Source organism: Micropterus salmoides, unplaced genomic scaffold (assembly GCF_014851395.1).
Source record: "Micropterus salmoides isolate LMB-PRFRI ecotype aquatic unplaced genomic scaffold, ASM1485139v1 Ms_hic_scaffold_20, whole genome shotgun sequence".
NCBI lineage: Eukaryota > Metazoa > Chordata > Actinopteri > Centrarchiformes > Centrarchidae > Micropterus > Micropterus salmoides.
In genome coordinates, this window is record NW_024041151.1 from 8656288 (window position 1) to 8675772 (window position 19485).

The 19485-nt window shown below is 39.4% G+C and overlaps 1 protein-coding gene across 2 annotated transcripts; it reads left to right on the forward strand.

Moving 5' to 3' along the window:
• The first annotated feature begins 6991 nt into the window (after window positions 1-6991).
• tmem174 (transmembrane protein 174) lies at window positions 6992-10731 on the forward strand. 2 transcript variants are annotated; one of them, XM_038732954.1, is made up of 3 exons: window positions 6994-7634; window positions 7770-7930; window positions 9323-10731. In XM_038732954.1, the coding sequence occupies exons 1-3, from the start codon at window positions 7239-7241 to the stop codon at window positions 9435-9437; spliced, it is 672 nt and encodes a 223-aa protein (XP_038588882.1). In that variant the 5' UTR covers window positions 6994-7238; the 3' UTR covers window positions 9438-10731. The 2 variants fall into 2 exon arrangements, with proteins under 2 accessions (XP_038588881.1, XP_038588882.1); XM_038732953.1 differs by having other exon boundaries at window positions 6992-7930.
• The last annotated feature ends 8754 nt before the right edge of the window (window positions 10732-19485 follow it).

Genomic DNA, 19485 nt, shown 5'->3' on the forward strand with positions numbered 1-19485 from the left:
TTCTGTGTGATTTCTGTGAGCTGGAGATAAATGAAGATAAATTAGAAGATCTAGCAAGAGCATCAATCGCGTACATTTGCTTTCCCATGCTAACAACGTGGCTTTAGGGATGGCAAAGTAATTTGGTCTGTTCACCACTTTGGTCCAGACCGAAAAATCTCTTGAAGTACTGGATGGATTGCCATGAAATTTTGGCATTTGGGGTCCCCAGAGATGGAGCCTGGTGACTTTGGTGATCCCCCTGACTTTTCCTCTTGCTATATTGGTAGGATTTATCTTGCATAACATTTTGCACAAACTTTCATGGTTCCAAGCCAGTCAATCACTTTTTATTTAAAGTGCAGAATAAAGATGCAGCATGGTCCCAATAGACTTTACAATTAAAGGCAATATATAGGACAGACAGCAGATAAAATAATACAAGGAAACAACCACATTGAAAACATTGTTGTTAAAGGGATGTTAAAAAGGTGTCAGTTTACCCTAATTTGTCCAGTACTTTGGTTTATGACTAAATACCTGCAAAAGTAAAGACATTCCCATTTGTATCAGTTGTACATGTTTTTTTGTTGCTGTGCCTAACAAGGCTCATAGCTGTAGACTTTAAGTCTTGTTCACACCAGTGTAGATCCAGACTATAGGTAGCAATTATGCGTACTGCTGGAGCATGTTTAAAGTATCATGGTCAGACTGGATATGTCATCCTTATTTCAACACTATAAAATATGACAGCTGTTTAAAAATATGTAAATATACTGACATTAGGCTTAAGAGGACATAATGTCCACCTGAGTAGCTCTTTGCATTGTCAGGTCATCATGGGAACGATAAGACCTAACATGTTGACAGGTCTGTTTTCTCAGAAGCACATTAAAACTTCTAACCCAGAAAGCTACAATATTTCTCAACTTAAATGGTTTCCGTGTGACTATATGAGATACTTGTATAGAGTTTGCTGTAGTTCAGTTTATCTCAAAGAAACAAAAAATACACTTGAAAGACTCAAGAGCAACATCTCAAAAAAGAAATGACCCCACATGGTAGAAATTTGGGCAAGGTGGAAAGGTGAAACATTTGAAAATCACACTGAAATGACCTGAATTGACACTTACGGATAGAGGGGGGAAAAAGTAGTGTCTTGGAGTGAACTGGTCCTTTAAAACCCTCTAAATCCCCTGAACATATACAGACTTTACTGACGAAATGTTGCAGACTGAAAGGTCAGAGGTTGCATTAGTACAGGATAAAAACAAGCAAATTATTGCGTGGTTTTTTTGTGACCATAAGCCATGTCAAAAGGTTTGCATTAAAACCTCTACCAACATTCCGGATGATGGAGCATGACGCTTGAAGACACAACCACACGTGTTACTAATGTAATGTTTGCACTGCAAGAACCTCATGCAGTGCTTTGCTTAGGAGGATGTAGCCTATGCATGACTGTGCGTATATGCTCAGCACTACATCAACACCTTGTGCATATTTATACACTCAGTCATTCCTTGTGTCCCTCTTCCTGAAGACCTCCTCTTTGCTGTTTGAAATACACTGTCTGGGTGCCTTTTCACAGCCACATGTGTGAGCCATCAGGGTTGACTTTACTTTTCCCTGTCCACTTCACTCAGACAAAGAGGAAGAGATCTTAGGGTCTCTTGTGTATGTTATTCTCTGAAAGACCAAAATGATGTATGTGAGCTGAAGTCATATCCAAAAATTGTGTCAGCCCATATGTTGACTCTTATATGTGGCCAGACATTTTATGCAACTTTGGAGGATCGGTGAATTTCATTGTGTGCTGTCATGGTAGTAGACTAACAAAGTGAAATGTGACTGAGAGCGCTTACATTTTGGGAACTATGCTTATTAACTATACTTAGGATAAAACGTGTAAATTAATGAGGTTTAGTGGTGCTGGTAGGCAGATTTTATTACCTATGGACAGAGCCAGGCTAGCTTTTCCCCCCTGTTTCCAGTTGTTATGCTAAGCTAAGCTAACCAGCTGCTGCAGCTTCATGTTAACCAGAGAGACACGAGAGTGATAGCAATCTTCTTATCCGTCTACATTTTCCAAACTGTTGAACTATTCCTTAAAAACTGACGTTCTGGGTTTTGGGATGGTCGAGCTGCCTGTGTCTGGTGTCGATTGAGAGAGGCTAAAAGTCAGAATCAGCTCCGTGAAACAGTCAGAGCAGAGGGAGCATTTAGTCTTTTTTGTCCACCATCACCGTTATGTTTGTCCAAAGGCCCACTGGAGCCATAGACTTGAGTTATTCTACAATCCAGAGAGCGAGCCCCACATCAGTAACATTTATGGACAATTTATAATTGATGTGCCCATTTGATCTCCCTCTTCACCTCGAGGAAAACCATCTGAACAAACAAGGATGGTGTAAGTTTATTGCAATAATATGGATTCTTGTCCTCTGCTTCTCCTGCTCATTTCAAAACCCAGAAGACTTCTTTAGAATAACTCAACCCTGGACATGTCAGACTCACATCCAAAGGCATCTGTCACATCTTCCACTCAGCAAGCAGAACTCTGTCAACTGTCCCCCCTGGTAATACAAATATGAACACAATTCACTGTTAACAAAACTGACAGGGAATTTATCACTGCAAAAGGACAAACAGCTTTAATCTGGCTGACACTGGAAGATCACAAGCTTTGCAATCACTCAGTCACATTTAAAACATGCCTTTGATGGTAGTGACAGGAGTATGTTAAATAGCCTACTGTTCAGCAAAGGTCTCTGGTATCGAACCATGTGTCCACAGGTATACTACATTCACATGGTATTCACCTTAACCACTTACATCCTGGTTTCAGTCTTGAAACAAATTAGCAGGCTTACTGTATTGTTCCCACCCCAAAATCAAATTGTGAAAAAGAACACAATTACCGGCTGATGTTGTAAATGACAACTCTCTAGCTATGACTGAGTCACCCTCCTATAGACACCTCAGTCAATAAATTCACAAACTAGGATGTTTGTTGAAAAGTGCATGATTTGAGTATTTTGCAGATATCAGTCCTGGTCAAACATCTGGTCACCTTCCCTAAAATCCAGGCAAAGGACTAGAAGAGCTAATGGCCGTCTCATAATAGGTTTCTGTGTTGTGTTCTGTGTAATCTGTGTCATCAGAGGCCTTGAGTTTGAGAGGCAGACCTACGTATACATTCTTTGCAGCTGCTGGGCAACAATAATCTGCCCAAAAAGACAAAAAAAAAATACTTGCACATGTCATTCCCAAATGTTCTTTTATTCTACATGGACATGACAGTGTTCGTTACACATCACAGATGATGATGGTGTGTGTCGCTTAACAGTGGAGGGGGTCAGAGACACCACTTGTCCCCCACTTATAATTCGGTCCTTGCATCACTTTCAGGGAAACTTTCAGGTGAGGATGCCAATGATGGTCATTCAGACATTGCCTCGGGGGGCTCTGTCTTTACAACATCCAGGAGCACGAGCCAGTGGTATCGATCATGACAACAATCCCACAGAGGTTGAATAGCTGAGTTTTCCTACCAGTCAGTCAGAACTGAAGAAGTCTTTCAGATGAGGATGAAAGTACCTTCAGCAAAGTCTGGTTGCCCTTGATTTTAACCTTCTTTGGATAACTATGACCTGGATGACTGAGAACCTTTACAGAAATGGTGTGTGTGTGTGTGTGTGTGTGTGTGTGTTTTCATTGACCTACTGTATTTGTTGATAAGCCAGAAAGGAGCACATTACACTAATAGAGCCTCTCTGTGAAAAAAAGGAGTGCATTTAGTAGTTCCTCTTTCTCTGTCCTGTGGAAAAAGAAATGACTTTCTCTTTGCAATGAAATTTTCACACTTTTCTTTTAAGATTGTACACAACCTGATTTACAAATTCATTACCTAGACTTCAGTTGTAGCTGGAAGTAATTAAATCAAGCCTTCTGCTTGGCTGGTTTCAGAGAGACTAGTTGTGTGTCCCTTCACCCTCCTTCTTTTGCACATTTAAGACACTGAGTCAGGTGATATGTAAAGCCTGGGGTTAGGTAAACACGATGAAACTGCAATAATTGTATTACCCGGCAACTTCAAACAGACTGAAACAGAAATACCACTGTGGTGAATGTACGGTGGATTTTTCCTGACCACCACTAGAACGGTGAAACGATTGACTGGATGTAAAAATCCAGATCCATTGAGGAGACACTCAGAGTCCCGTCCACTGGCAGATTCCACTGCTTTATCTGTACTGGGAAGAGAGTGGACCCTTCCGTGCCATGTTCACAGAGACACGTCAAAGGCTATTTGTCATAGTACGCATGTGGGTGTGAGTGTGTGTGTTTGGGGGAGGGGATGACTGAGAAATGCTCACATCTTAATTCCTACTGTGATCCTTCGGACCTTCTTTATTGACCCAGCAGAATCTGCCATTGCAATAGTATTGAATTTCTACGAATGTGATAAAGGACCACACAAGTTCCTTATAATTTGAGGATAACAGACAACATGTATATGGGAACATTATCGTCTTGGCTGTTTTCTAGTCAAGTCATATCAATTTTGTTTTTATAGCATAATATCATAAATCACACATTTGCTTGAAAGGGCTTTACAATCTGTTCAGAATTTGACATCCTCTGTCCTGAACAGTGTTGGACAGTCACGGGTCACTCCATTCTTCGCCAGATGTCTGCATCACTTAGCGCCTCACCTGTTTCTCCGCTGCCTCATATTAGATAGATAGATTACAAATATATATGAACGTTTGACAATGAGTAACTTCTAGGTGCGACCATAAGAGACAACACAAGGACACTGTTTGCACAAAGTGAGAGAGAGACAAGAGGTGAGGTTTGGTCACTTTCCTGCACAACTAAGCTCAGCTTCAGTCCCCACCAGGTAAAAAGAGGGGTGAATCTGGGGGCACATGTGATGCTTTGGTGAATTAAGGAAATGGATGGATGTGGGAGGAGTTAGGGTTCTCCAATTAGTTAGCAGTGGCATCATTGTTTAATGCAGTGGTCCTCCAACCTCTTGTACCGGATATTTGACATGTAGCTGCTTTGTGACTATTTCGGATCCAAACAAAGCATCTGTATAGATGTCGGACAGATGTGCTTTTAAAGGATGGTGGCTCAAGTGAAATGAAGCAAAAGCCCAGGGGATCAATACACCCCAGTGTGAGTCAACAGGAGACACACACACAGATCTCTCCTTCCGTCCAGAGAGGAAATGTTCAGTCCATAAATATTTGGAGTTTGCTAATTGAAAGAATATGTGCAGCTTCAGTTCTGGGGGGTTCTTTAAACACTGCACTCATATGGATTCTTTGTATAATGATCTGTTCCTTTGTTCAGTAGTGCCAAGTGAAATGAGCTGAGGCTGTGGTAAACATAAAGGCAGACACGCACACACATATTCAAGGACATAGATACACACAGGTCAGGTATGATCAGGCTGGTATTGTGGGTTTGATGGTCAGTTGTTTCCTTCTGAAGACCTTTTGCTTTGCATGCATTGCGCATGATCCTGCCTTCCGACTGGCAGGATTTTTACACGCAGTGTGGATGTGATTTTATGTAGGCAAAGGCAAGTTGTGCGCTGGGAGAAGAGCAGACTGCTATGAAATTCAACAGAAAAACTTGTTTGCATGTTGCTGTGTTTGCATTCAGAATTAAAAATTCATGAATGCAGGTGTTTCTTTTCTGTAGACACACACATGTCTAGCTGTGTTGCAGACTGCTCAGCTGCAGCATATGGAGGAGACACTGACAACAAAATGAGACTACAGTGCAGGAATAGATTTGTAAGCTTTGTCACACACCCATAAAAGGAGATTTAAACTAATTGAGTAGAGCTTGCCATACATTGGGAAAACAGGGAGCTTTAGCAAACTCCATGTGTTGAGTCTCTTTGAGTGGGACGTCTCCGTGTTACATGTAGGTTTCACTTTCTGTGCAGCTCATTTAGTCTCTGACTGTATCACGTATAGCGTGATGTGTTTTTAAGCCCTTCCACTTAACATGCTAGATTGTTGAACTATTGCAGCATGAGCTGTCGCTTATACGTTATGCATAACAGCACAGATGGGAAACATGTCTGTGTTAAATGACATGTGACAAGGTGGACTTCAGATCTCATTCTATGCATGCAGTACTATCTCTGTCTTATTTTTCTGTCTCTCAGACAGACCTCAAACACACCAAATTTTCTCTCATGATCTTAATACTTCAGGTTAATACAAAACGCTGCTGCACGCATTCTGACTAGAACTAGCAGGAGAGATCATATCACTCCTGTTTTAGTAACTATGCACTGGCCCGGTAGAAATTGACAACTGATTTCAAAATAGTTCTTCTTACACACAAAGCCCTTAATGGTCAGGCACCATCCTATATGAAAGAACTCCTTACACCATACTACCCCACTAGAACGCTCCCAAAATGCAGGGCTTCTTGTAGTGCCTAGGGTCTCTAGATGTAGAATGGGAGCCAGAGCCTTTAGCCATCAGGCACCTTGGCTGTGGAATCAGACCCCTGTTTGGGTTTGGGAAGCAACCAACATTTCCATATTTAAAAGTAGGCTAAAAACTTTTCTTTTTAGTAAAGCTTTTAGTTAGGGATGGTTTTTCTTTATTTTGTGAGAAGGCTTATAGTTTGAGCTAGTTTTTATACATATTAATTGTCTATTTTATTTTATTGTATTTATTATTAGTTTTATAATTGTGTATCTTATGTGTTGTTTTCTGTAAAGTGTACTGGTACCACACAGCTGGTGATTTTACACTTTAAATAAATTTGAATTTAACTTTGACTTTGCCTTTGACCCCATAGGGTTTTTTGTTAATAAAAATAGATCATTTAACTGTATAATTACCATTGTTTACTATTTTGTGGTGTAAGAGTATGTTTATTGCATTAACATTGTTCCATAATTTGTCCTAACACACTTTTCTGACATGATCTGCCTAAATTTTCCAACACTACTACGTTATTCAGTTGTAATCTCGTCCACATGAATTCACTGACACATGCTGAAAAAGAGAAGTCGCCATTTTAATGTTGACTGATAGGGGTACACCATGTTCTTATAGGCAACACAATTCAAGTGCAGGTTAACATATAACTTCTCCAGCTGGCTGGGAAGTGTATTTTGAGTTACTCAGTGTTGATTCAGTTGGACTTGGTGTTCACTGTTAGAGGCAGCTTGATTCAGTTTGAGTGTCTACGCACATGTGACACCCAGGGGACTCATGGACCAACAAGGACCCCAAATTTTCTGGACTAACATGGTGGTGCAAAGCCCTGTAATGGAGACCAACAGTGCTAGAAATCCTACAGCAGTCTCCTGTGGGCCACCTGATGACCCGACTCGGATGGTAACACCTGTTCCATGCCCTCTTCAGTCAGACATTTTGCTGGATGGCGAGAAGGCTGGAGCCGTCCTGCTGTTCTCAGGAGTGTGTCTAGCCCTTGTGGGTGTCACTTTCACCGCCATGGGCTGGCATTACTACCTAACCAACCCCAACTTTGAGTGGACCCAACTGGTGGGCCCCATCTTGATTGCTGTCGGAGGTACTTTCATCCTTACCGGTGTCTGCAAGTTTGGGATCATTCCCTGCTGGCCCTGCAGACGGTGTGATGAAGAGGTACTTGTAATGCCAGTGATGGAGCATACCTCAACAGGACATTCTTTTACATTAAGCGGTATAACGCAACCAACTTTGTTACATGGTGCCACGACAATGTTTTGTATTCCACCTTTGTCTAACTTTATAACCCAGGATGTGCGCCAGAGCATTGATTCCCAGACTGGCAGGTCTGTGAATGGCATCCTTGCAGCCTTTCCTCCACATGATGTGTTCTGTGTGGATAACGCAGCTCTCACAGCAGGAGAAGAAGGCAGCTCAGCTCACAGCACGGAAATAGGCCACAGAAGACTCAGGTAGGGAACAGTGCTTACATGACAGACATTGCTCCAACTTTTGAGGAAGCACAAACCTCTAAGAAATAATGTTTTATTCCTGTTGGGGTTCGCCATTTCTTAAACATGATGTTATGAGGAACATGTGGTTTTACAGGACAGGATCATGCATCACTTAAACAAACAAAGACAAAGATCATCAACAGGCAATGGATTGGGCAACGTGTTGACACTAAAGCAAATAAAAGCGGCGGAGAGTCCATTTCAAGTTAGATCTGAGTGTGTAAAAAACTCACAGCTCCTCACGGTGCTCAATTAAACAGACATAGCATACCAGAGTTAATTTCTTATTAACCACAAGATCGCTTTCCACTTGGCCCAAAGTGTTTTTGGCCCGTCAACACTCTATCAGTCAATTTTGGTGCAATTCATCTTTATAATAGTCAACACACTGGTATTGATTCACGTAAATTACTGTACTTTGAGAAATTTGTCACGTGAGTTCTGGTTTTTATCACTGTGAAAAAGAAAGAAAACAGATTTTTTTAGTTAAGAGGGGAAAATGTTGAGAAGAGCTAATCAGCTTAACATTCATAAAATAAAATAAGCCATGTGTCAATGAAATGAGGACAATTAAGACCAAAATAGCTCCCCAATTACTCATCTAATCACCCTTTGCTGTGTTAACATTCACTGAAGTCTTTCTAGCTCAGTCGTTTCATCAAAATGTGGCCCGTACGGTGCAGAATCAACAATATGGTGTCCTATCAAAGGCATTTCACAGTGTATATGTGCTCTATAAACAAAAAGCTAATTGTGGCGTGAATTTCTAGTCCATCATATTTTCCCACCTGTGCCTAAAACTAAGTGCTGGGGGGAACATAACATTATGTATTGTCATAAAAAATGTTTCTTTCCACTAATTGCAGGATCCCATTTATTTGAAATCCAATCAAAATATCCTTGGACAGATGTCCTGCTAAACACAAAGCCGCATTCCATTAGTGGAAAGTTACAAGTTTTCACTTTCTTTTATTGTTTTTAGACAATTACTCCCAGCAGGATTCCAGGAAAGTAATTCACTTTAATATAAACAGACAGCAGGAATAATACAGTTAACCTAGGATAACCATAAACTGCTGCCCCGATCATATGAACACATGCTCTGCTCACCAGCTCTCACTTATGTTGTCACAGCTTCTGACCTGTTCCATTGTGTTTCCACTGGTTAATGCCAAATAGAGGAATGATCAAAGGAGAAATTGCTCAACCTCAGTGTTTTCTTTTAAAGGGCAATAAGCTTCCTAACATTTGCTTTAAGCATAACCAATTGGGCCTATAAACATTTGGATATTAACCAGCTATTCTCTTATACCCATGCCTGCCTGAGATATGTCTGTTGGTTCCTTGTAGGAATGAGAAGACAGAGGATGAAAGAGGATGTGGCAACGAGAGCGTCTCTACCTGTTTGAGTCCACCTGCATATGAAGACATCTACCCTTCCTTTAATGAACACAATCCGACATAAACACCTCCTGAAACTTGTTAGGGATTTCATGTCTTTCTTAGCTGACATTCTTCCTCTTTCTTGTTAACACGTTCAAGGACAACACCTCAGATTTTTTACAATTTATGGACACACTCAGCACTATCTGAGGGCTCGAAAGTTTTGGAATCTTAGAGATACTAAATTTATATTCAGCATAAAACACACACATTTACCCAGTGCTTGATGTCTGTCAATTACTGCACAAGCCACTGTGCACCCCCATTAAATGTTGGCAGAGGAAATGCTGAAACATACATGGGACAATTTAACAGATATACTTTAAAAACCTTTTTTAAAGGTTGTAGAAAATTAAGATCAAAAGAGGAAAAAGTCATAATGAGCAAATCTCTGCCAAAATGTTTAGGATGGCAATGGATATACTATACGCAATGAATATACTATACTACTACTACTACTACTACTACTACTACTAATAATAATAATAATAGGTAATGGATCTTGGGCAATCCACTCAGATTTAACTGAAGTGTTCTATTTATTTCCTGTTTTTCTGAAGGATCATTCAAAAAATGCAACTAAATGCAAGAGTTTACTGGGGAGTATGCTGTTGCATTTGCAGGATAAACACAAGTGTCACTGCACCACATGGGGGCAGAAACACTGAGGAAATCAATATACCTTCACTCACCAGTCAGGGGGTCTTTACCAGGATTAGAGAAGCCCATAGTATAACACCAAGATAACAACAACAACAACAACTACAGCAACAGCAACAACAACAACAATAATAACAATAATAACAATAAGGCAAAACATTTGTCAATAAATAAAACGACCTTTGCCCTTTTCATTTGAGGCTTACAACAAAGATTAGGCTGCATTGTTATTTTGTACGGTACCTGCTCTGTAACTTTTATTCTCGATGGTCTTCACACTGCCTCTGCCTCAGCGACCATAACGACTGTCGTTACAACAGCCAGGAGCACTAATGAACCAAGCGGTATCTGTCCTGGGACTCCATACCAGTCAGTCAGAACTGAAGAAGCCTCTTAGATGCAGAGGCGAAACGTCTTCCAGTATCTTCAACCATCTTCAACCAAGTCCAATTGACCTTGATTTTAACCCACCATTTTATTCTCACGGTTTATTCAGCTTTATCTGATTTCTATCTGCTTTTGTTTCCTTTCGTTAAATCTTATATGTGTTTTTTTTTTTTTTTTTTTGCCTTTTTCATGTTTCACAGTGGGTTACAGCACTTTAAATTGCGTTGTTGAAATGTGTCATACAAATAAACTTGCCTCCCCTAAAACAATCTTTGTTAACAATTAGCCTAATTAACTATTTGCTGTATTCGTTTCATATGTATATTCCCCCCCCCAACTTGTCCGTGGATTGTAATCTTTGATTGTATTTGTACATGTATGGAAAAAACAACAACAGTAAATTTGCCTAAATTAATGAATAAATGATATCTGTCTGCAGCATTACATTCCCTAAAGCCAGTGCTAAAAACCTATCATGCGGTTGCACAGTCAACATAGGCCTAACTTTTGTAAAAACAACAACCAATCATTATGTACGTTTATGAATGTATAGATACATTATTATTTTATTTACTATATATTATTATTATTTATTATTATTATTATTATTATTATTATTATTATTATTATTATGTAATAAGAACGATTTGATTAATTTATTGTGATAGATATGGGAGCTTTGGGGGAAAGTAAACTTTATTTATTTATTTAACTGTTTAAAGTGACACCTTGTTGGCCAATTTTACTCTAAATGATAGAAATGCAGATTGAAAATAGATTATTTACAGTATAAACAAACATATCTTTGACATTTGGGATTATAGTTTGTTTAATGGGCTGTCGGTGTGGACAGTGTCATTACTGGTGCTTCACGAATCACAGCAGCAGGGACGTTTAAACTGAGTTAATCCACTTTTTATTTGGAGGAGAGGTGACATGTCACTGTACGCAGCACGATAAATATTGACTCGATAAATAAAATATTCATTTTCCCTCCAACACTTGCTGAAATCTGCTTAAATTAACTGCCGGCTTCGGTCCAAACAGCACGCACATCTTTCCAAAAAACGTCGAAAATTGAAAATTCATAGCAATTTAGATCACATCTCAGGACCTCCTTCAAACTTGTGCCGTTTGCCTGTGCAGATTTGAAACCGCAGCGCAATATGACTTTCATTATTTTTACAGCACAGTAAAATGCGGGTGGCCGACATGGCCCATTATTTCACCATTTTGGAGCTTTGGAGACGATTTATGAAAGTATTACGGAACATGCTGAACGATAACAACTCCGAAATAAAAGAGATGGGGGGAAAGTGGAAATCTTCACCCACAAAGTCCCACGAGAATGTGAGTCCTGAAATGAGTTTTAAGGTTATGAATAGGTTATTATCAGTAATTTCGCGGTTAATAATAAGGGAAGCAACTTTATTATTTCCAGCTGGAGATCATTTAAAGAAAAACAGCAACAAAGCTCAATTATTTACAATTATGTACAAAAAAACTGTGCTTGTTGAAATTTTTTGGCAGCTTACAATATGTCCTAATAGCCTACATGATGATTTCTGTAATGACACATATATTCAGTCTTAAAAATGGACAGAGCCCATGAATTTAGTCTCTAACATTAAAGCTCTCTCTGAAGGCAACAGGTGTTTTTCTTTAGTTATTCGTCCCTGCTGGACTGGACCAACTTACTCACAGTCAATATTTTTTGTCACGTGTTCTCCAGGATGATCGTTCATTGTGCGGCCACTAAAGTGGTTTGATTGTGCAGGAGGCCTCTCACTAAACCACATGTGCTCCCAGCTAAACATTTGTGGACGGATTTGGAAACTACATCTGAGATGGCATTCTCCTTTTGAAATCAAAAATACCAGAGGATCAGATAATCCCTGGAAATCACGATTAGACTAGAGTAATTAGCTCTAACCTCAGCTTTGCATGCTGGCAGTGAGTGGACCCAGCCATTGTGTTTGCATTGTTACAGCACCAAACTCCCATATGGGGCATGCTAATAAGACTGAGAAGCCTCTGCAAGTCACAAACAGCTGAAGTTGGCGTTTAGACTGTTGAGCTCATTGTGTGAGGATATTGTTGTAACACTGCACTCAACGTGGAGCTTTGTTTTGACTTCCAGAATCCTACAGCTCATATGTTTGTCGGTGCAGAAAAACGTATTTAAAAAAAAAACTTTATTGCCAGTTTTGTTTCAGCAGTTGTTTAACTTTTAAATTAACAGACGCAAAAGTAATTTGTTAACCTCTAAACATAACATTTCCCCCTTTTGTTTCACCTAATGTTGTTAAAATCCATCTTATTTCTTTAATATATTGTATTCTTCATGATGTCTTCTTGTTCTAACTCTTCACTGACTTAGTGAAATCTTCAAACCCCAAAAACTAGATTCAGGTTTGCTATGTTTGGAAACCTTTTCAGCTAGACTTTAAAGTAAACTTTTAAGTCGTTACTTATTTCTTAATTGCTAATGAACCCACTGACTTATTACATAACTTAGAATAAAATTTTTTTCATCTGTGTGAAACTGGGTTTTGGTTTTTCTTCCATAATACAAGGCAATAATGACCTCTCGCTACAGGTTGCATGTATATAAGAGTCATTATCTTTTCTCAGATTTTTTTAATGTGATGATTTTTTAGTGGCTTAAATAGGTAAAGCTGTGCACTGTCCACAAAAGAGGAAATTATCAGAGAAATGTAGATTGCTCCATGGATTATACAGAGGAATAGAGACACTCTATGGAAAAATCTGTTGCTGTTGAAAAATGTTTTCATTAATGTAAGCATACCACAAACAAAACTTCATTACTTCTGTCAAAGACAGAAATCCCAAAACCTGGACAAATAAAACCCAAATGTCTTCATGGCTTGACAGCAAGGGTAAAAAGACAAAATATGCTGTCTTGTATTTGAGCAGACTGACCCTTTAAATCTACTTGGCTGTAAACTTTTCAGTAAAATGACATGTAAAGAACATAAGCTTTTGTGAGGACATTCCTCGTTATTTTGACGGGAGAGGCATATCTGGTGAGCCTCATTCACATATTCGTCTCCGAGTCCTTCGTGATTATTTTTAGCAGCTGAAAGTGGCTGTTTTCAAAATAAGTTCCTGACTGTATATCAAAAGATCCCAGTGCCACAATGGTGGGCTCGCTCTGTCTGCTTCCATTTCACAGTGTGTGTGTGTGTGTGTGTGTGTGTGTGTGTGTTGGTAAGAGCCTGTTGCAACTACAGGGCATGAAGACGGGGGACAAATGGATTCCATGTTTGTAGGAAAACACGCTGGAGGCACAGGAAAACTTTGTTGTTTATGAAGAACACGTGAAACCAATCAAATCTGAATTATCTTCCTGTTGTTCCAGCTTTTGTCGTTTGCAGTTTTCAGTTCACTCGCCAGCAGTGTCACCACCCAGTGAGCAGGTCTGTGTCTGTGCATGGAAGGTAGAGAGAGTTTACTGGTCACACATGCAGTGAACTCACATGCACCCAGAGACTCAGACATGCATTTAGTATTTTCCACTGTTTTAGTACAGTTATTCTGAAAAAGATTTTTTTGAGTCCTCATCCTTTTTTTTTTTAGCACTTTTTCTAGTGGTGAAAGTGTTAAAAATGCTATTATCATCTTTACTTAATCCTCTTCATTTAATCCTGAAGATGCTGGAGACATGTTTGCGAGGGGAGCGTCTAACCCTCAAGGGTATTTGATAAATAGTCAACCCACAGGAAATGATTTGCAGACCTCCTCAGCATAATCTGTTTCCATACTCATCTTCGTATGGAGCTGGGCTACACACAAACACAGAGAAAAAACACAATTCCACTTTGCTCTAACACGCAACATATGCACAGACCTACTTACAGGTGCGAGCAAGTTATTTGGAGGCACGCTTACATATGCAAATACCTGCTTACTTGTACTGGAAAACACACATACAATTGCTCCCTCACACACATTTTGAGATAGAGGCTGAGATGACTGGCCCGGTTTTTCCAGAGCTTATGTGGCAAAACTATCAGCTACAATCAAGTCATTTTTCTTTTTTTCATTGACTGTAAGCCATAGACTGTATGCAGGCAAGATAAAGTCATCTCCCTCTCTCTGCCCCACCACCCCACCCACCCCACCCTCCCTCTCTCTAATAACTTCCCTCTCACAACTTTTTTATGGCCAAACTCCACCTCAGAGAGCAGGTGTTCAGCTCATTCAGTAAGAGCACAGCAAGGTCAGTTTCATCTGCTGTATTATTGGAAATGACCATATATGTGTTAAGAGGGCAACCACAGTGAATTTAGCTGTATTCTGAGTGCTATTACATGTGTCTTCTGTACGGGTCAGTACTTTGTCACACCGCAGGAGGACATGTCATGTGGAAAAAGAGTTCTGAGTCATTTGTGAGAAGTATTTCATTTTGTGTATGATAAGTGGCTTTGGTACTTATGGGAATTTTATATTACTTTTACAAGTAAGGGGCTTTAAATGTGGGATAGAAGATTTAATTGACAAATGCAGAAAAAGTTGTCTGTATCACACCATGAACATTCAGGGTTGTGTAACTGAACATTAAAATAAAACTAAAGTGCCACAGAGGAATTTTTAGTTTTCATTTCATTATCATTCATCGCATTACTGTTTAACAGTTCGCATTACATTTTTTTCTATTTCAAAGTCTTTGAAATGTTATAATGCTATAATAATAAAAGTCCTTTCTTGACCTTGAAGTAAGTAGTGTTTTGACAAAATAATCTTAAGGTCCATTTACTTGCTTCTTCTGCAGCTTTTCAACTGCATCTCACAGTCTTCATCAGTGCATGGAGTTTGCTCATTTGTTATGGAGTGAAGCTGATAAGAAAAAAGCTGGTAAGTGGACCAAGAGTTAAGATTCTTGTGTCAAGAAAATATGGTACAGTACTTATCAAACCGAACCTCAAAGTGCACAAGGCAAAAAAGTTATTTATATAGTTTTATCTCATCTTAAGATCGTCTGTTGCCTTATTTTTTCATTAGGAAGCACTTTGGGACATTCTGCTCTTGGAGGTGCTATATAAGTAAATTTGACACACTTACATGACACCATAACACAATGGGGACAGGTGCCAAATAGGTGCGTCAACAACATAAACATAAATTAATCCAAATTTGAAAGAAAAATGCATTATAAATGTTTGTTTATCTGGAGACGTGATAGGCGTGGTGCCAGAGTTGTACTACTGGACTTTTGCACAATTATTTGCACAATTCACTTATATAGTCAAAACTATAGTAATGTTTATATACATACTTTATTGTAAAAATGTTATCTCTCCAATCTATATAATTTCTTTTGTATTACTTCTCAGAATGTTTCTGTGTTGCTGTAACATGTAAATTTCTCCCGGGGCAATAAATTAATGAAAACCATGAGGCTTAAATTGTGTAATAAACATCATGACCTAAACGATGATAGTAATATAATTAGTCGAAAAAGAGATAAAGATAAAAATTTTCCAGGTGGGGAAGAATTTCTTGACAGACTATTATAGAAAACAAATCTGCTATATTGTTTATTTTTGTATTTGGGTTGTTGATGTTGATGTTGTTTTTTTATATGTTGTAATTTATTATTGTTTTTAGTGTGTTATATCTGGCTTATTTGAATTGGTTGGCATTTATCTATATACATATGAAAAGTAAAGGATTTGGTATTAGTTTTTACTGTAATGTCTTGTGCGCTATTGGCACCTGCCAAGGGACTGCAGATGGGGATTAGCTTTTAGCTATATCTGGTACAGTACATATATTGTGGATTGTCCCTGTTAAATAAATAAATAAAATAAAATAAAATAAATCTGAGACAACCTCGTTCTTACATTAACTTTGTGCTCATGTTTTGGCTTTCTTTCTCGCTAATGACACTTTTGTGTTCCATCAACAGCTCGACACACTGGAGAGAGTATTTTAACATAATAATGTGATACTGAATATATTTCAATATAGTTTGGGGGGAATACTATCTCATTACTACTTGATCCAGCAGTGAAAGAAACTGCAACACAAAGCAAACAGTGAGAAATTATTAATGATCAGTTTATTTACTGGTAAAATGGTGATCAATCGCGGATTTACTCAAACAGCCCAGAAGGTGAAAAGAACTTTCCTGGCCACATGAAGTGAACCTGAAAGGACAGAGACATACTTATTTGGCTGGGCGATGCCCCATAAGGATTTCTCTCCCAGCTCCCAGGTTTCCATTCCTCCCTGTCAGTGAATACAACAGTGAGTATAACATTTCACACACAGAGAAATTAGGAGCAAGGAGAAAAGTAAACATGGGAGAATTTGGGAGCTGGTTATTTTGGAAAAGAAATCCTGTGTTTGTATTAATATTTCACCTCTGGGAAAACTTCTGTCACTGACAATTTAAAGGGCATGCAGCCAACATTATGTCAATTTGCTGTTACGGCGGTATTTATGACTTTATTGAATTAGTGCAGAAAGTCTGTGGTGGGTCTAGATGTTCGAGGTGGGAGGAGAGGTGAAGGAGGAGAAAAAAGAAAGGGCCGGTTTAGAATGAGGACGGAAAAATCGGGACTTATTTTTGTTTCAAATGTGTTTCCGTCCACATATGGTCCTTGTTTTGGCCTATATACTGAGAATCTCTGAGGTGACCCATGACCCAGCTCCTCAGACTAACATGATTTTGGCTGTCTCACTCTGAGATCAATTCGACCCCGTGTCCCCGAAGTTCAAGGGTCACCTCCAGGGAGCAGCAAATTAACCCAATGTGTCAAACCTGGCATGACACCATGTTCAGCCGAGCTCAGTTTAAATATTCTCCTCATTTCCAGTTGCATGCGTTTGATGTTAAGCCATTTCTTGTCCAGTATTTTTTGTGGGTTATTTTAAATTCTACCTCTCTTCAAAGTTTATGGTGTGTGACTAATTTCCCCCCTTTTAACCTCCCTCATTCTTTTCTGCCGAAATCCCACCCCTTACATGGCAATCACTTCTCCCCTATTCTCCTCTGTCTCTTCTTCTTGCCTGATATCTTCTTCCTTTCTTTCAGGCAGGACCTCTCCTTCTGATCTTCTCTCTCTCTCACCATTTCTCTCTCAGCCCAAATCCTTCTCTCTCTGTGTCTCTCCCTGCGGTTAAAGACGTTTCAGTTCAGCTGTCACAAATTATGTTCGCCTGCCCAGCTGTCAAAACAGGGGGGTGTCCCTTTCATTCCACCTCACATACTACGAAAGGAGATGGGAGGGAGGAGGGCTTTAACGCTCATGTTTGGACACAAGCAATTATCTCTAATTATTGTTTTTCTTTTCAGTTTCCCTGTCCCGATGGAGGTCTGACGAGACGAACATGCAATAATCTGCTCCAGTCGTCCAGAATCAGCGGGCCTTCGGAGTCCAGGCTCGGTCCTGGGACTCTGTGGCTTTCATCTCAATGTGAGTCAGGAGTTGATTCAAACATGGAGTGATGGGAGAATTAACCCCTGGGACCCAGCTTTCAATGGGCTCAGCTAAGAGATTATATGTGTTGATGGCAGGCTTTTATATGAACTGGGCTTTCAAAACTTCAGCTGTTAAATCAAGGCATAGGATCTTCACCTTTACGTCTTCGGTATTTGTGCCCCCTCATCTTCCCCCGTACCTCAAGTTTTATCTTTCTATTCCAAAACAGTGCGTGAGACAGAGTAACATTTCTTCTGAAGTGCCAATGGCTCGGCACACAACTTCACAAATTATACTGTACATGTTCAGAGCCGAATGACTCTCATCAGACTGCCACTGGAAGTTTGTGTTTGAAGTGCAGCTTCAGATTCCCGTGACCGTCACTGAGCCTTTGGGATTCAAGCTCTTTTTAGTGCATGTGAAGTTATGTGAAATAGTTCTTGAAAGTAAAGGCACACAAACATGAACAGAGCAACAGAAACATGCAGCTGATGTCAGGCGAACTGGATCATCCTCAACATTGTAGTTAATTTGAGTTTGAAGCTGACATCTTTGGTGGTCCTCGCTGGCTTCTAAAGCACTGGGGAAAAAAAGGAAAAATCGTGTCCGTCTTTGCAGATTTGTACAACATGTTGCATGCATCCTTTGGTTTCGCCACGCATGCCAAACCCATAGGATGTTTTGGCAAAACAAAAAGCCACACTTCAAAAATATGACTGACACAAGGGATGTCAAGGGGAGGAAGAAAACAAAATAGGAGACAACAAATTACAAAAAAAAAAGATCACTGAAGATAACAAAACAAATTCAAAAACAGCAGTTGTAGGTTTGGATTTCACTTTCTTATGATGCATAAATTGGAGTCTGGCTTAGCCTCCTTTAGTGTGACCCCTGTCACATGTTGTCCCTAACTATACTGAAAATGCTCAATACTGAGATGGAAATCAATTAATTTCAGTAAATCCATTCAAAATTCTTCATGTGGAGATTAACTTTGCACGGTGCTAGCAAGCTGTCTTGACAGGGCTGACCTTAGTTAAAAATGAGTTAAAAATGGAGGAAGCTATCGTGGCTTAGCTGTGTTTAACATCCACTTTTATTTAACCTCCTCTGTTGGCGTATGAACTGCTCCACAAATGGGATATTTTTTGTGTCTTGAATAAATTGTAGACTTAACTTTTCCCATTAACGGCTTTGCTTGGATGTTAGAAATTCTCACCAGCTACAACATACCTGCAAGTAGTCCCTACATCGCCAAGCCTCTAGCTCTACCTATTAGCAAAGTTTCACTGATGAATTTCGGTGTGTCACTTTAACCACCTGTAACCAGCCTCTATCATCTATAAGACACACAATATAGCTGAAATCATCATGATACTGTTATGGACATTTCATGATATTGATAGTATAAATGTGTCTCAAGATGGCAAACGTTTGCAAAACTACATTTGAAATGTTCAAATCAATGCGCCTTGTTCCCTTTTCATGCTTTAAATGAGACCAAACTCTTTATACTGTATGTGTAACACAAAAACTTCAGTGACACATTTTGTTACTATTTTATTACGGCCT